At 35.0% G+C, this 18,600-nt stretch overlaps 1 protein-coding gene across 4 annotated transcripts in view; it reads left to right on the forward strand.

Moving 5' to 3' along the window:
- SPOCK3 (SPARC (osteonectin), cwcv and kazal like domains proteoglycan 3) overlaps nt 1-18,600 on the forward strand; it is a 375,273-nt gene that overhangs the window by 229,349 nt on the left and 127,324 nt on the right. For all 4 annotated transcript variants that reach the window (XM_057490895.1, XM_057490969.1, XM_057490951.1 and 1 more), the window contains exons 5-6: nt 4,190-4,313; nt 17,648-17,762. In XM_057490895.1, the coding sequence (XP_057346878.1) occupies nt 4,190-4,313; nt 17,648-17,762 (239 nt within the window). The remainder of the gene's footprint in view (nt 1-4,189; nt 4,314-17,647; nt 17,763-18,600) is intronic.

Below are 18,600 nucleotides of genomic sequence, written 5' to 3' on the forward strand. Positions count from 1 at the left end.
CAGTTGCCCTCAGGGCAGAATATCTTAACTTTATGTATCATAGATTATCATTTAGTCACAGAATATCTTAACTTTATGTATCATAGATTATCATTTAATTGCTTCATTTCTCTGGGTTCAATAATACACCTTTTTGCTCTTTAAGGGAAAGGATTATGGCTATGTAAAGAATGGCATTATAAAGTAAGTAAATACATTTTTAATGCAAACCTTCAAAATGGAAGTATATGTTTTTCTAAAAAACAGTTCTCTTAAAGGTAGAATTTTAAGAGGTTTTCTCTAGCATAGTCGCTGTTGGGAGAGTAATTTCTAAGTAATTTCAGAGGTTTGCAGCCAGCTTGAGTTTGATACTTCATTGATGTAAGCAAATTATATTATTCTACTTGATAATAATTCACAATAGTTAACTGGCCTTTGGTATATCAAAAAATTAGACTTACTCTCAAAGAATAAAAACCTTTACATGTAGACTATTCAAAATAATATGTGTGGTGATGCGTTTGCCAGATCTAGTTTCTTACCTGACACCCCCTGGACCACATGTGCTCGGCAACTTTCTGATAACCTGAGCCACTCTGTCTTTTCCCAGGCACTTTGCCCATCTTGGCCTGAACACTTGACTACCATGACTTCATCCCTCATGCAGAAATACATTGTTCTTCCCTAAATAAGCCCTTCAAGTATAACAAAAAAGGGGATAATCTCCCCTTATATGTGATTATCTATGTTTGCATATTATGTGTGATAGATATGTATTAAATTACATTTTAGATGTTATTAGTTGTAGTCTCATCCGCTTCACTGATTTTCCTAAGAACAAGTTCAGTATTTGAATAGACAAGATTATGAGTAATGCTAATTCTGAGATGCATTCCTGATGCTGAACCAAACAATTCTGAATGACAGTATGACTCTGATAAAAGACTTTAGAACATGAAATCTTTTCCATGGTGAACAGGGTGAGTGAATGCCACATACAGCTAGCTGGGCAGATGGAGCCCTGCAGTGATGAGGAGAACCAAAAATGTGGCTTGCGGTATCTGCAACCTATGCAACTGCACACAGCGGCCCTCTTTGCGAAGCCTGGCCTGACTACTGTCATTGGAAATGATTGGCATTCCTCAGAATTCCTGAAGCCTCTCCTTTGTTGATGATACAGCCTATTTGCCCCCAAGTGTCTGCTCTTTCATACTGTACAGTTTGTTTTCACATGTATATAACTTATTTTCTCAATTATAAATGTTTTATTTTTTGAAATAAAAGAATGCATGTGTCTTCTCTGTGTCTTATCTGGTGATTGTTTTCAGTACACTGTTAATTGGCTTATGAATTTGTAGTACTTTTTAAATCCAAATAATTCTTAGAAATTCATTTGTAATTGTACCTTAATTCCAACATGAATGCAAGCTTAGAAAAACTATATTCTATACTATATATTTCATGTGCTTGAATGGAATTTGTCTTTCTACAGAAAATGATATAAACAGTTTTATTTGTGAATTGCATCAAGCCAAGATAATTTTAAGAACACATAAAAATTATAGTATTTAGAATTTCAGATTTAAAATTTAAGCTCATTTTCTAGACTATTTTGTAATAAAGTGTTCTGTAAAGACTATCTTAGGATGATAAAATGCTAAGTGCTTTCTTTTGGATTTACTGAATATAGTAAAAAAGTCCATGATTCACTGCTCCCGTATGTTATGGAATAAATAACATATATTAAACCATGAATTCTGGTAAACTTATCATCTAATGTATTTATTTCAAAATAAATATCAGCAAACATTCTACTGGTTTAAGAAATGGTGTAAATTGGTATCAACTTTGAATCAAAGTGGTGATGCAAATATATGCAGTGTTATAATGTTCATAATGATGATAATTTAGCAGATCCTGACCAGGATGAGATCTAAATAAAAATACCACTTTTATCAGTGAACACTGGGAATCTGAAAGTGTTTAGTGTTCAGCAATGCTGGCTTTAAAAAGATTAAGGATAACTAAAGTTCTTGTTTTTTTTTTTAACCTCAAAACCAATTTTACATGCACATTGTAATTCAGTGTTAAGAAGTTATTTCAATTTCAAGAGTTTCTAATAAATCTTCAAATTTTTTAAAAGATTTCATTTCTAGATATATCCTCTCTCTATATATATATGTGTGTATATATATATCCCCAAGCGAAAAGGATATATTCATCCTATTAATAAAATATTCTTTATTGATTAGAAACCTGAGCTTAGTAATAATTTGTCATATTGTATTTGAGAAGCAAATAATTTGCATAATTTATGCCTTGTTTTGATCATACAAATGAAAGAACAATGCAAGTAGAATCGTATTTTAAAATCATTTCTCTCTGTAATTTATGTCTCCAAGTGGGATAGAATAATGTTCCAGGTTTTCCAGTCATTGTTTTAATTCCCATTAGAATTTCGTGCCAATTACTTAATCAGTACTGGCAGCATGGCTGTTTTCTCCATTAGATTCTTATGAGATCAACTCTGTGGCCAGGCAAGATTTTAAAGTGGTATTTTGGCAGAATTCACAGAACTGAGATGAAGGGAACGTGTTTGGAATAAGACAGACCTCGTGGAAACCTTAGAGAGAGGAGTAGGGGAGGGAAGGGAGGTGGGGAACAGAGGACTGTGCAGCTTTTTCCCAGGCCCACACAGAGTATGAACTTCTTTCCCTAATGAAGACTAACACTATACTTCTTAACAGTCTTTGGGGATTACTTTTTTGTAGGCTTGACTTATTCATGAAAAAAAGAAAAAAAAAAGCGAAGTAAAAAGGAAGCAAATGTTTGTGGTAAAACCTCTTTTCTCACCCTGGTACAGACATCAAATAACTCTCTCCATAAACAATTTCAATGAATGAGAATGAGACTGATTCACAAAAAGGCTTCTAAATACTGAATGTGTTTGTATAGATTCCCTGTTGCTTTACTTCTTATTTTTAAGTCCTTTACCCCTCTATGTAAAATGTTCACACAAATAGGCAGAGCAATACACAGTTTAATTAAAGTGCAAAAGCAAATGATTCTAAAAGTAGGTAGCAGAAGAAAAAGGGTTTTCCTAAGTTATTCCAGATCAAAGTCTAATGGATCTATTTGGAGGCATTTCTACACAATAAAAAGGATTAATTGTCACTAAACTGACTAATTTGCCTCTCTGAATATTGGTCTTTGCAGGAAAAGTGTACTTCATTGCTATTCTCTCTAAAAGTAAGCTGCTCTTATTTTGAGGCACATCAGGGAAATGTGGTCAATTAGTTGTCTGTTTTCTGATATTATTCTTCATGGAAAACTAGGGGAGCTCTTCAGAAAGTTCCAAATGTGTGAGTCCTTTATTCCTGAGCAATTATTGCTTCTGTTTCTGAGGCTATGAAAAACATGTCACAACTAAAAATTGAAATGAAAAATTCATATGATGAAATATAACTATAATTGACATGTGACTAGCAAAATGTTTTTAAGGAATATACCCTTATTTTATTATTGGAAAACCTTGATATATGAAGCACAAAATTTATAATGAAGAACTCTATATGGATTAATGCACTGTAAATGAGAATACAGTTTATTTTATTATTATTATTTTTTGTTTCGTGCGTGTTTTTAATTCACATGGATAGAAATATGCTAAAAATCATGATGTTTCTTTCCTCCTTTAAGATGTTTTCATGGACGTGTAAGTCACACGCGGTTCCGAGTCCCAGAGCCCGGGGCCCAGTCGGACGCGCTGCGGGCACCCGCGCCCCCGCCCGCCTCTCTGACTCCGCGCCGCGCCAGCCTGGCGGCTCCCGGCTGCGGGACGGGCTCGCGCTGTGCCCCCTCTTCTGCCCCCGCTTTCTCAGTCCGTGCTGTGTCCGTGAGGCTCATTCACGTTGCTGCGTGGCGCAATAGCTGTTTTTTTAAGCCTTATTTTATTATTTTAATTTTTATCCAGCAGCCTTCCCTGCGTGACTATACACATTCTCCTCGCCGTAGATATTTGGGTGGTTTCCATGTTGGGGTTATTAGGAATAAGGCCACTCTGGTCATTCTTGTATAGAGAATACAGTTTATTAATTGTAATTTATCTTCAAGAGTTGGAATGGCAGTGAGAAAAGGCATGAAGCTATTATAAGTTTATTTACTTTGTAGAGTATATACACTAAGTATGGTTGTTTTATTTTTTCAACAGTATGAAGGATGCAGGAGTTGGCCATAAACCATGGAGGGGTCCCGTATCAGCCACCTGCAAGCAGTGCCCGGGGCTCTATACCAGCCCTGTCTGTGGTTCAGATGGTCATACCTACTCCTCTCAGGTAAATACAATTACAGCCATTTGGTGTGAAATATGTAATATATATTTATTAGTAAGAGACTAAACCTACTAGTTCTCCAGTGTGGTTATCCAAATAGCTTAACTTTTAAAACAATGCAAATAATCTCCCTGGTTTGGGATATGATTCAGTGCATGTTTGTTTCTTCTATATCAGAATTTTAAAGTCTGAAATACTAAAGCCATGACACCTTGAACCCTCAAATACTGAAGCCAATATTTCCTATGGAAGAGGTCAGAAATAGTACTGTGAACAGTTGTTACTATTCTAACAACTCTAACAACTATAATCTGCCATTATCATTACTTCTTTTACCTCAAACATTTTCCTCTCTATTTTCTCATGTAAGCCTCCCAAAATCCCTTTTAACAAATGAGAAAACTAAAGACCAGAAAGACACAGCAAATTCCACATATTTAGATCACACTGAAGGCAACGTTTGATGTCTTCTCCAATTCAGTGTCTCTGTTCTCTCCTCTCCTCTGCATTACTCTGCCTCCTCTGTGGTGTCCATAAGTGCTCAATTATTTAGGAGTTATGAAGAACTCTACCTAATAAGATCTTGATGGGTTTTCTTTGATTATGTGATAGGAAGGAATACAGGTTCATAAAATTTACAAGAAACTTTGGGACCAGATATTTAGATTTTTTAGAAATATCTTTTAGAAGGGTAACTGATGCAGTGTCCCCAGTGGACCTTGCCCTATCGTTAAACATATTAACATCTCTTTAAGGAACTATGGGAATATTCACATTAAAAAGGATATATGAAGTCTATAAAATAGCTTTGCTTCAGTTCATGTCTGGCTTTGCTTACTGCAATGTGAGTTCCAAAAAAATTTGGCTATCTGAAAGTTTTGTTTTGTAGATGTACAGACTGTCCTTTATCCCAGTAAATATTTCCCTACAACTTACCCTTGCATTTACAATTGCTCATCTTGGTAAGAGCACTGCAATTATAAGATATTTTCATTCAGTCAATGAACATATGTCTAGTTGTTAATGCTTACCAAGTACTATGAATCCTCAGTGAAAGTGAAACTGCCATGTGCCTACTTGGTGAAGTTTTAAAGTTGTACATAGAAGTTTGGGTATTATTAAGAGAGAAGGGAGTGTGTCACATGTTTTCCCAACATAACCTTGATCTTGGTGAATTTACTATGGTTCAGAACCTTGGCTTTTTAAGAAAATTCATGTTATCAGCACAGAGATAATAAATCTATCTCATATTATCAAAGCCTACCCTATAATGTAAACCATTATACTGATTAATAAATTACAGTGAATGATGCAAATTGTAATATTCAAATTGGTGGGTAAAACTATATAGCAAGAAAATTTTCATTCTAATTTTACTTGGTGAACATTGATGGTTGAACAAGGTGAGTCAAGAAAGAGACTGGAATTTTTGCTGTCATCCAGCCAAGTTAGCAGTGTCTTTCTCAAATTAGAAATGTATGTGCTGGAAGTACTGGAGAGTCATGTGCACGGGGTCCCTGGAGCATGCTACCAGTCTGCCGCCTGCTTGTTTGGGGCTCTCTGTAGGATGCTCCTAGTAGATGATCAGTTCCTTCACAACGGATCTTTACAGGACACAAAGCTGCAATCACAAGGGGCATCTCTTTGGGACCATAAGGGAGGCCTTATCTGATGATCTTTGAATAACAATCATCTTAATCATTTAAGACTAAATTCATCCACCCATCATAGGTAGATTAATTCACATATACTTCCAGTCACATCAGTTTTCTCCATTGTTCTCTTTTGAGCTGGGCACACTGTCAAACTCCAACTTACAAATCACATTGGCTGTTAGTATTGTAAATAAAACCATTCTAAGTAATCCATTGAATTGAATAATAAACCATCAAATTATTTTAATGTTTATTTGCATATATATTGCTTTCGATCCGTTCCTTATTTACACAGAAAGCCAAAAAAAGAACATGGTTCAAATGGAAATGAGTTTTTAATAACTCCAAATCACTATCCATATTTCTGTGGATTCTAGTTTAACTTGGTGATGTTTCCACTTTGTACCACCCAGTACTAATTTTACAGAAGTGAGGCTAGCTGTTTAAAATAATGAAGCTAAACAGAGATCTTAGCCCAGTAAGAACTTATAATCAACTCTGCTTACTGACACTTTCTAGAAGTTTATTGGATTATAAATTCAAATTAAGGCCCTCAACGTTTTTGTGTGTAAGACAAAGTACTGCCCTGGACTCTAGGTGCAGGGTCATGAACAGTGACCACAGGGGTAAATGCCTGCTGGAGGTCATTGTGTTATTTCTCCAGTATCTATTTCTCAGGCTATGAAAATAGAAAAAGGTTCAGGGGTCACAGGATCTTTCTTCTGGCTCTTGAATCAATAGTCTAAGCAGCTTGGTCAATAGTCTAAGCAAACTCCAACAGGGCAGATTTAAGCAGCCTCTGGGGTCTCAGAGGCATTTGAGCTCACAGTAATGGTGAGCGCCAAATTCCAAGTTTGCTATGGTCCATGAAGCTCCTTGCTTAAAGTTTCTGGTCGCTTAACTGAGTAATGCTGGTGTGTTAAATATTGTCCAGAAACCAGGTACCTTAGTCTGAAGAGTAGGACCCTACATCCAGGTTGGATGCCCATCCTATTCTCTGGTGTTCTTCTTGCTGTATGTTGGACTCTCTGAATTGATTAATATACAGTTTGCTTGGTTAGTTTTGTTTGGTTTTACTGCTACAAACAATATTTCTACAGGTTCTTGTTTAGACCCACAATGTTTCCTCATTACCTTCAGCTGAATTTATGGAGATGAAATTATAAATTATATTTCTACTGTAAAACTCAATTGGAGATGAGGTCATCTGAAGTATAGTAGGTGCAGAAGCAGGGGGTGTAGGCAGAGAAAGGGTCATCAGAAAGTATCCAAAAGCAGATGCTAATCAAATGACCCCCGGGGGTGTAATTTTGGAAAGCTGACCTCATTACACGATGTGGCCAATTTGGAATAATTGCTTTATTAAAGCTCAAGTTCTGAACTTGTCAGCTTCTCTAGAAATCTCGGCTGAGTATTTTTAAAACATACACACAAAAAGACAAAAGAACAGATGAATAACTCTGTAAAAATGGATTTCGTTGAAAAATATTGGGACTTTTGTGCTTTTCACAAGAAGTATTTCTGTAATGTCTGTTTTTTTTCTTGTTAAAGGAAACTATTGACTTTTCTTAGAAGCCTACTTAATCTTTCTTTTAAAAACAACCAATGTTTTCTGAATTCTTTCAAATTCAGAAATGCTAGAAATATAAGAATGTATATCTTTCAGGTTTATTTGAGAAGTAATCATTCTTGAAATTGACACAAAAGATGAAGGTCTTTATTTCTCTACTTCAGGCAGTCTATTTTGATTGTCTTTTCAAGCTTCAGTAAGAACTAGGAATTGTTCTCCAATATAGCATCTATATTAGGCCATGGATTTATTTGTCACTGACTCATGTAAATTGTATACTACAGTGACTGAGCAGAAGTCAATAAATAATTTTAATGTTTTAGAATTCAGCAGGGCATCTGTAATATAAATTCCCTCGGAATAACACATTGCATGATTCTGAACTCTCTTCTGTCATGTTTAGGCATGCAGTGCTTGGCAATTGAGCTAAATAATGGTGAATTCTTTAGTAATGAACACTCTAAGAAATTGTGTGTGTGTTTGTGTGTGTGTGTGTTTGTGTGTGTGTGTGTGTGTGAAGAAATGGCAAAGAGGAGGCTTATCCATTTTGCACTAGAGTTCCCAACTCTGTCTGCAGAGGTGCTTCTTAAATTGGTTTCGGTTGGGGTCCTATAAATATGAATTTTAAGTTTTCCCACCCCTGTGATTTTTATGTGTAGGCATGGTTGAGAAACACTGTTGCTTCCCTTCAAATGAGTACTTTTGAAATCTTAATTATAAGAGTTTCATTTGTTTTGTTTTATAAAATAGAACAATGAGATAAGCATTAAAGGGAAAGCATGTACTTTGCATTGCAATTTGAGAAAATTCCATTTTAGGTTTCAACATTCTGCTAGTATGTCTTAATCTTTCTTTAATTTTTTTCCATATTTGAGGCATTTTTTTTACTTTCTCTTAATAATAGTTACTAATTCTAGTAGCTTTACACATTTTGAAAGAAAATTTCTGAGACCTCATTGTTTTGATTCATTTTATATATTAGTATATTGTATGTAATTGTCCTATCTCCCTTCTTCTGCATACTTTGCCTTAGCGGAGATGACATTGTGTTGAAAGATCAAGTCAGAAACAGATGTGCACTGGTTTCATTTGAACTGCTTTCAAGCTAAATTAGGTCTTACTCTTAGCTTAGTGATGCCAAATTGATCAAGATCACAACTCCAGTGTATTACCAGAATCATTGACCAATATAAGCTCTTATTAAAGCACTGAGCATAGTAGGAAATAATATGAGTGAACTTTATCATAAAATCTCAGATATAAAAGGAGCTCAGTAGGACAGCTAAGCCAAAATTCTACATGAGCACAGTAGTCCCTGATAAAGCACTGTGTTCCCTGACATAAATGTCTGTCTTAAGGGGCATTCCAATTGTCGGGGAAGTTCCTGTCCTGACACTGATTTCACTCCCAACACTCCCTATTCCTGCCCACTGGGCATTTATTGGTGCACAAAATTTATATTCCGCTGCCTTCAGTAACTGTGAAAATGTGAATTCCTAAATTTTCATTTAAAATGGAGCAAGAAGCTAAAAGACAGCCTAAAGTTCAGACTATTATTTAATTCTTATGAAACTCCATTCCCCCCACCACAGCCTTTTTTGATTCTCTCACATGCATTTATTTAGATATGAACAGTGTTTACGCAGCTCACCTTCATGGAGTCTGAAATACTAAACATTGTTTTCATGGAAATCCAACCATCTACTTTGCACTGATATTTAAGCATATTAAGTCATCTTTAATTAAATTGCAGAATTGTGATATTAATTTACTTAAACCTGTTTTAGGACCCAAAAAAGTGGAGTGGTGGTAAGCATAAAGCTCACCTAACAGAAATGAGAAACTCTGGAATCTTTCATTAGTGTTAAGTCTTCAGCTCACTGTGGACATCAGTTATTTCCCTGGAGGTCAATTGAGAAAGGACTTCTCAGTGCAATTTTGTGTTTTTGTCAACTAGAAAATATTTATGCAGGAAAAACTAATTAATATGCTCCTCTTTCTGTAAATATGAACATATTTGGGTTAAATTCATTATCAAGTAAAGGTGAAATATGATTTTATCAGCTGACTTTGAAAAGCCAGGAATAATCATTGAATTTTCATAATGCTTAAGTATTTTCTAGAAAAAATAATTATTTGCTTGTCAACCCTGGATTTATTTTATCCTCAGAATATTTTATATATATGGAATCTATTATGTTTAGCAATTTAGTTTTTAGTCATATCCTACTTCATTATTAGTGTATTTAAGTGCACACATGAAGTTAAGAAAAATAATTCCTAGCAAGGAATGATTTTTGATTTTCAAAAAGGTAAAGGAGGAAAAAAAAGGTTTTCACATGAAAACTATTTGCCATTTTTATGAAAGGATTGTTTTAGCAAACTGACTGCTTCTATTATTGAATACTCAAAGATTTCTTCCACTTTCTCAATTATCGATAGGGCAGTATCTCACTGTTGTAGCAAAGAAACTTCTGGCCTTGACTCTAAATGATTTCACTGACCAAATCACTTTTCTCCAATTCGTATTATAGTGGAGAAATTTAACTTCATTTTCATTTTCTAGTGTAGTATCCTTTGGAAGCATAATTACTTTGGCAGAGGGCTTATTGGAGTTACTTGGTGAGAACCGTGTATTTTTGAGGGTTATGCTCTAATCTCTGCCCATACCCTGAAGACCTTCTCCAGGATGATTTGCAGGTTATTTTATGCCTGTCTTTCTTTAACTTTCACACAGCCATATGCTTACTTTCTTGGCCTATTCAAGACTGTTAAGCTATGTATATCGGTGGCTACCACTTAATAAGTTTAGGACAAAGTTTTCACTAATTTCTAAATTTATATATTGATGTACTTTTGAGATTATATCCTTCTTACTTTTTTGAGAGTGACTATTAATATGGTCTTTCACAAAGCTCCAGAGATATTTTTATAATTTTATTAATTTCTTTCATTATTTTCAGTGTAACTTCTTACGAATATGAGAAGTTAGCAGATCTATGTCTGTTTAATGTGCTTTGGAATATTGGTAATCAATAAAATCTAAATCTCAGGTTTTATCTGCTGGTCCCTGCATTTCAGTGCCAATTACTTCGTTGCCAATTACTCCATGACACACTCAAAAATGGCTTCTTCTCCCATTCCTAAATCAAAGCTGTTTGACAGCATTCATCAGCCATGAAGAAAATGCCAAATTCAGTGATTATCTCAGAAGTCTTTCCTCATTGCATTGAAATGACATTTGACAGTTTTATGAATTTCTTATCTTTTTCCTCTCACATCCCTAGATGGTCATTGACTTGAACCATGACCACAGCACTTTTGGAAGGAGGCTTCCAAGGGAACATAGATATATAGCCCCAAATACTGTGACCCAGCTCACCCTACTATTTAGTGACAGTAGAGACTGAGGGCTTAGGGGTTATCCTAGTGTCCTGCCCCTGTTTGCCCCAGTTTGATGCCAGCCCGTGGCTGCCGGGTGAGGCATGTGGCACCAGCGAGTCTCTTATCTACGATCTACAGTAACTTATATATTGATTGTGCAATTTGGTAACTCATGACCTTTTCAGTGCATTACCTTTCAAAGTCTCATATATACATGGGTGTATATATTGATCAAGGATTTATTTAGCTCTTTTTGTAGCAGATACTAAATGATTGAGGTATATCAGCTCACTATAATCTTCCTTGTATTAATGACAACACTGATGCACAGAGAAGTTAAATAATTTGCCCAGTGTCATTCAGTAGAGTGCAGAGTCCAGTTTCTAAATCATTTTTACTCATTTTAAATGTGAATTTGGAACAGAAACACTTTTTAAAAAATGAATTGCCCTTCACTTTTTGCTGTATTACTACCCCTAATTAATAGGATTACTACATTTATTTGAATCAGTAAAGATTGCAATAGATGCTCTTCACAATTATAGAGTTGCTTATTTCTCACTGGTTTGAAGTCTGTGATCAAAGGGCCTATTTTAAAATTATGTTTTAAGAGATTTTGAATGATAAAGAAGTCTAATTCATCAACTTACTATAGTTAAAACTTCTTGCAGAAGATAATCATCTATGTTTTCATTAAAGCTTTAGCTTTTAGGTGTGGTACATGTTGATTAATTTTTTTGTATGGTAAAAGTTAGGGTTTGAGTATTTTTTTTTATTACAGCCAGCCACTTGTTGCAGTCCCTTGCCCCATTGGGTTGATTTGATGTCTTTATCAAAAATGAAATGATACTAAAATTGTGGGTCTGTTTCTGTCTCTGTTTTGTTCCAATGAATTTTCTGTTGTCTGTCCATACTGCCTTATCTGCTGTGTCTTTGTGTTAAGTTTTGGATTCAGGTGTTGTCAATCTGTCTTTGTTTCACCTCCTTTTCAATATTACTGTGGCATTTGCCCTTTGTATTTTCAGAAGAATTTTAGAATCAGTCTGCCAGTTTCTTCAGAAAACCAGCTAGAACAATGACTCATAATTTTGTTGAATATATAGGCAAATTTGAGGAGAATTGATAACAATGTTGAATCTTCACCATGCACTTGGAATATCTTACTGTTTAGATATAATTCATTAATGTTTTACAGATTTTGGTATAGCGGTCTATAATGTCTCTGTTAAATGTATTGCTAAGTAATTTGTTTTTATGCTGCTATAAATTTAGTTGTTACTTTTATTTTTGATTGTTTGGTGTAATTGTCATAGAATTAATTTTTCTATACTGCACTTGTATATTCACACTTTGATAAATTCACTTATTTCTAGTAGTGTTTTGTAGATGTCTTGGGGTTTTCTACATAAACAGTTATCCTCTATGTTCTTTTAAAATGCATCCCTTATTACTCACTCCCCTTTTTTTTCAACTATTCACTCCCATTTATATATGTAAAAATAATTTCTTCTCAACTGCTGTCCTTATTTTTTAAGTAACTTAATATTAGGACCTTCTATTCATCCATTCCTTAGTTATTTTTAACCACTCCTGTACCTTTTGGAAAAATTCATTGAGTCGTTAACTGTCAAAGCCCATATCACATACTAAGATAAATAACAAAAATATAAATCAATAGTAAGTTAAAATGATTTCATTAATTTTATGCATGTATTAAATCAATCATCAAACAACATGTTTTATGGGTTTTATTTTAATTGAAACTATTACTGATAACTGAAAGCAACATTGGTCTGAAATAATTTAAACAAGAATTGTGACTTAATAGCAAAATTCATTAAAACATGTAAGAATGAAATGATTGTAAAATTAACATACTATCATTTTGATCTTTAAATTTTTTTAATTCATTACTAGATTTTGAAGTGTAGGATAATCTGTTTACATCAGTGGCCTATCAAAGAGGGGAGTGTATTTGAGTGCAACATTGTGCAGACAAGTCACAAAATAAGAGGCACTGGATGACAGATGATCTGATAACTAAATAATTCTGTAATGAGAAAAAAGTAAGGTTTTTGTAAGATGCATACACTCACCATCTCAACTGAACAGATCAGATGCACAAACTTACATGCGAGGACTGACCTGAGTTTAAGGCAGAATTCCGTGTCTGCTGTAAGGCTTCTCAGCTGCTCTTCAGGGGAAACCACCCCAAACCAGAACTACATCCTGTTCTGTCAGAGTCCATAATCCACGTGGCAAGTTGTTTTCTCCTTGACCTGTTCTCCTGCTGCACTACAAGATAATTGTAAATTCTGCGTCCAATGGGAAATTTCTATTTGCTATTTTGAGATGTGTTTAATTTTGGAAGAAAAGTAACATATCTGCAACAGCAATTCCTGTTTGATAAAATGGGCATAAACTGGTCCAGAGAATATACTGTGTCCAAGAGAATGAGCTCCTAAGATAAGGGTTAAGTTTTCTTTTATTGCCCCATTATTTTTCCTGGAAGTTCTCCCCTTTGTGCCAGTGTTATGTGATAACATTTCATATGTAAAAAGAAGTTTCCCAAAATAAAATTTCTGGTGAGAAAAGGAGCAGTTCCCCAAAATAATAGCATGTTATTGCTTCATGAAAAGTACAGTGTTGAACAGAGAAAACAACATTGCTGCACCCTCTTTAGGGCAAAGGGTTGTTGAGTCTACTCTGTTTATCCCCCTGCTTGTGTGTGTCCGTTCCAATAATGCTGTGTGTATAATTGGTACATACCAGTGAATGGACAGACTCAAGGCTGAGGCTAGTCTTTTTCCCCTCTCCTAGATGTCTTTGCGTGGAAAACACCTGAGTGGGCACAGGAAAACACATGTGGAGGGTGTTTACATGCTAAAGGGTGAGCTGTCTCTCAGTAGGTGAAATTCTACTCGTGAGAACTCAGACCAGGCCCAAGCTATTGCGTATCTAAGGCACTAAAGACACGTAATGTAACATTGTAGTCAGTCCAAGGTAGAATAAAACAGAGGTGTTAAAAAAGTGATTCATAATATTCCATACTTTCCACTTTGTTTTTCACTTGAATAACAAATTTTCTCTCTACAATAAGAAATAAAACATTGTTGCTATTTTTACCCACTTCTAATTACATACTTGTTCTACTTCAGAAGAGCTATAAAATAGTGCTCAGATCCCTTTTTAGCCATATATTTTTTATCAGTTGCACAAGCTCTCTAAGCTTGAAGTTCTAATTTAAAAAATATTCCTGTTTTGCATCGAAGATCAAAAGAATAATGCATCAAAACTGCTTAACCCAGTGCCTGACACATAGTGACATGTCAATAAAAGTCATTAAACTGTATTTTGTTGTTTTCCTGGTTTATATTTTCTGTTTTTCCTGGATAATTAATTACTTGCAGCTGGTAGTCTATTTACACTATTATTTTTATTTTATTGCATTACCTTAACAAATGCCCAGGAAAAATCTCCTAAGGAAATGTGGACAAGATCTGAGCATTTAGGTAATCCAAACATTGTCTTTGAGTTGCCCAGTGCCCACACCAGGGTGCTATTGATATCTGAGGTCAGATGGTGCTTTACTGGGGAGCTGACTGTCTCGCCTGAGGGTTTCAGCCCTGGGCAAGTTCACTCTGGATTAGGTGAGAGCAGAAAATGACAACAGAATGTTGGGAGTAAAAGCGTTTATACCCAGCTTTATTCTTGTGATAGCAGGTCAAGCACTAGAATCCTGTCTACCTCAGGGCAATCTGCATGCAGCAAGCCCATCTCTACCTCTGGGCCTCTCTGCTGCCTCACAGCCCCAGATCACTGGGTGGAGCTCTTTATACAGAGTCAACAATAGCTCACTGCCTGACTTGGGCAAGCATGTGGCTGCAAGCATTGTGTGTGCTTAGTGGGCAGACAGACCAGGGGCAGGTGAGGATCCTGGCCAGGGAACTCCCATTTTCCCTACACTGACCAGTTCACTGTGAGACATCTAGCAGCATTTCTGGTCTGTAGCTAGTAAATGCCAGCATCAGTCCCTATCCACCACAACTGTAACAATCAAAAATGTTTCCCCATAGCCCCTGGGGTTAAAACTACCCCAGCTGAGGACTTGTGATGTAAGCTATCCTCGTGGCCATAGTGATTACATCTTGAAAACCTGTAATAATACTGTGCCCCAGCGTGCACTGCCTGTAATGATGGTTAGGGTCTTCTCTCTGAGAACCCAGGTCTTTCTTACAGTAAGACTGTTTTCTTCTTTGGTCCTGTGTGGGGAAAATGGAAGTTCCTATGTCCAGGATCCTCACCTGACTCTAAACTACATGATGATGTAACTGGCCTACTGCTAGCCTACTGCTTCCACACCTGTAGGCAATAAGCTATTACTGACTGAGTCACAATATAAAGAGCTCCACCCAGTGCTCTGGGCAGAGGCTGAGGCGGAGGCGGAGGCCGATGCAGACATGATTCTAGTGCTTGACCTCCCACCAGATAGGTATAACCCCTTTTACCCCAAGTAAGTCTCGGCGACATTTTTTGCTCTCACTGAATCCATAGAGAACTTGCCTGGGGCTGAAACCCTTGGGCATGACATCTTGCTACTGAACAAATCACTTCAGCTTCCTTTACCTGACAAGTATCACCTTTGACCCTTGAAAAATCATTCTGCAGGCTTGTTTCCACAGTAACTCATAAAGTGATGTTCTCAATACTCAGGGACTTAGGTAATCAAAAATGCATTAATCATGTCCTTCTCTACCATATTTGCATTTTTTGGTAATTATAGACTAATGAGCATGCCCTTTATGTGATATTTTAGTTCACTTATACTTTATAAATATTTCAGCTTTGTGATAATTAACTAAATTGAACATTATCAATTAGAAATGCAATCTGCAATGTAGTTAAAAAATATTTTTGAATAGTACTTTTAATGTCCTGATAATCTCTGAATAAAATTCTCCATGTTATTTTTGAAAAATCAATCCAGAAGTAAATATAACTAAATGGTTTGGTTTTCTAATTACAGGAAGATGGGCTTTATAATTGTACACACAGGGTATATTTGCCCTACCTCTGATTCTGTTGCTCTTCACAGAAATTCACACAGAGAAAAGGTGTTCAGTAGAATTATTCTAAAAGAGAAGTTGTTTCATTTGTACAGTAATTCTTTTGCAAAGCCGTAATTTGATCATATAATGCAAATTTTAAATACAGCTTTGATATTTATAAATTGTAATTATGTCAGAGAAAGTTAAGAGGAGAAAACTTTTTAACAAACAGCTCATGTTTTTTTGTTCAAGATTTTTCAGACTTTAATTTTCTTTGAATAAAAAAATTCATTGATAAACCACATTCCAAATGTAAATGAGCATGTCATAACACATCTTTGAAGGGAACTAACATATTTTCAAATTTTAAATGCAGTATTCACTATAATTATTATTGACTTTTGGCTTTGTGTACTTGTCTATATATACGTTTGGCTTTATTTAGTATTATATTGGCGTTTTATATACCATTTGCAACTGCTCTTTTAGTTTTCTTAAATTATCTCATGAGTCACAATTTTATTTTCACTGGATCCAGAGTTCTGAAATGTTAAGTTACAGTTAGGAATATTAAATGTGTAGTCTCAAAGTTTTATATAACTTCTTTGGGTTTCATTAAAGCACTCATGTCTTAACATTGATTTCTATTTTAATGATTTGCATTTTTAATCATATTTAAAATTCATTGTGATTTTACATGACAAAAACATTTCTTTCAACTATTGAAACAATGCATAATGCAAAATAATATCTTTGAGTTTGTTCCTCCAAAAAGGCCACTAAGCCTCTATAAATATACTCCAAGTGTAATAATTTTTAATCACTTGTTAAAAGTGTAGGTAAGAATTTTGCCTGTCCATTAAAATTTTTTGACAAGGAAAAAAATGTACAAATTTGTGTAATCTGATTAGTTATTGGGCATATTCAGTGCCTCTTGGTATTGGCTGAGGTTGGATTAAATTAGGCTCTGGTGCATTTGTTGAGTGGAGCCAGAAAGTCTGCCCTATTTACTTTTAAAATAATTTTCACTGAGTAAATTATGGGCATAGCCATTAAAGAAATCACATTACTTCAGAATTAGCAGTATCTATTTCTTTTAGAGCTGGAAGATGATTAGTATCTCTTAAAAGATGGAGAGGCTTATGATATTTTAATCATGTCACATGTGCAGTTATAAAATAGTAACAAGCATGAGTTAAGAATACTCAAGCTTAAAATTCTACAAAGAGTAATGTTTACAAAGAAAATCAAGATAAAATAAAAATAAACTAATGAAAAACCATGTGCCATAAAAGTTTTGATTATTTGACAGTAATTTCATTCAGCTTTTGTGCACATTTACTGAGAGCCTGGCTCTCAGTAGCTCTGCAGACTAGAAGCTCTGCACTGGGAAATCTCACAGTTTGATTCTTAAAATCTGTAAATTCTGTGTTACTATCCCAGTATTCGTATGGGAAAAATTGAGGCCAAGAACATTTAGGAAACTAGTCCGAACCACCACATTTCGCAGGTCCTACTCAGATTTGAAGACAGGTGTGATGTTCTTTGTTCTTCACTATTCATTTATTGTTTTCTGCAGCCCTTGTGATAGAGTCGGCAGTACTGTCGTCACTCTCTTGACTTTCTATTGATAGAACTTAATGTATCTCAATTAACTATTATTTTTCTTTTTTCATACAGTGCAAGCTAGAATATCAAGCATGTGTCTTAGGAAAACAGATCTCAGCCAAATGTGAAGGGCGTTGCCCATGTCCTGCAGATAAGCCCACAAGTACAAGCAGAAACATTCAGAGAGGTAAGTGAAGAAAATATGTCTATAGTTGTACATTCATTCCTGCTATTAAAATGTTTTGCAACAAATATCAGTAAATACAACAAGGAAGTTCAGAAATACTGTAACCGAGCTCTTTTTTTTTTCCTTTTTTTGCCTTGAGCTGCATAATTTTTCTATATGCAGCATGCAATATTTTTCTATAGATTCATATTTATCTTGATAGCAATATTCAAAGGTTTCTCTTCTACATGCTCATCATATATAAGAAATCTTAAGCATTGCCTTCTATGAATTATTGTGCCCACAGTGTGTGTTTTAACATCCAGTTTTTCTTTGGGGGCAAGTCAGTGGTGAAAGTAGTAAATGATAAAAGTAGTTTGGTCAGATGTGAGGCAAGCCATGCAATTAGCACTAACCTTTTTAAGTAACAGTGTCTGCTCCATTTATTGTGTGTGTGTGTGTGTGTGTGTGTGTGTGTGTATGAGTATATAAAATTTCCTCCTGAATAATTTCATAATTCAAACTTTCTTTTGATTATGTCTGGAATTCTTAAATCTTAATTTTCGTTACTTTGATGTCTAATAAATTAATGAAATATATTGAACTTGATATGTATTATACTATATAATTTGACCTTTCATAGATTATTTAATGTAGTTTACATTCTTTATATATTTGAGATGTTGTTTATGCCTTCAAAAAATCTCCATGGCTGCTTGTTTCAATTCTTCCCACCTACGGATAAAGAAAGAGATGTAGTGAAAAGATGTTTAAGTCAAAGACTATTTTATGGGACATTATCATCAATATTTATCACATATTTTATTACCATCTGAATCTTGTAATTAAACAATTATTG

The sequence above is a fragment of the Manis pentadactyla genome, chromosome 1, assembly GCF_030020395.1.
Source record: "Manis pentadactyla isolate mManPen7 chromosome 1, mManPen7.hap1, whole genome shotgun sequence".
NCBI classification, from domain to species: Eukaryota; Metazoa; Chordata; class Mammalia; order Pholidota; family Manidae; genus Manis; species Manis pentadactyla.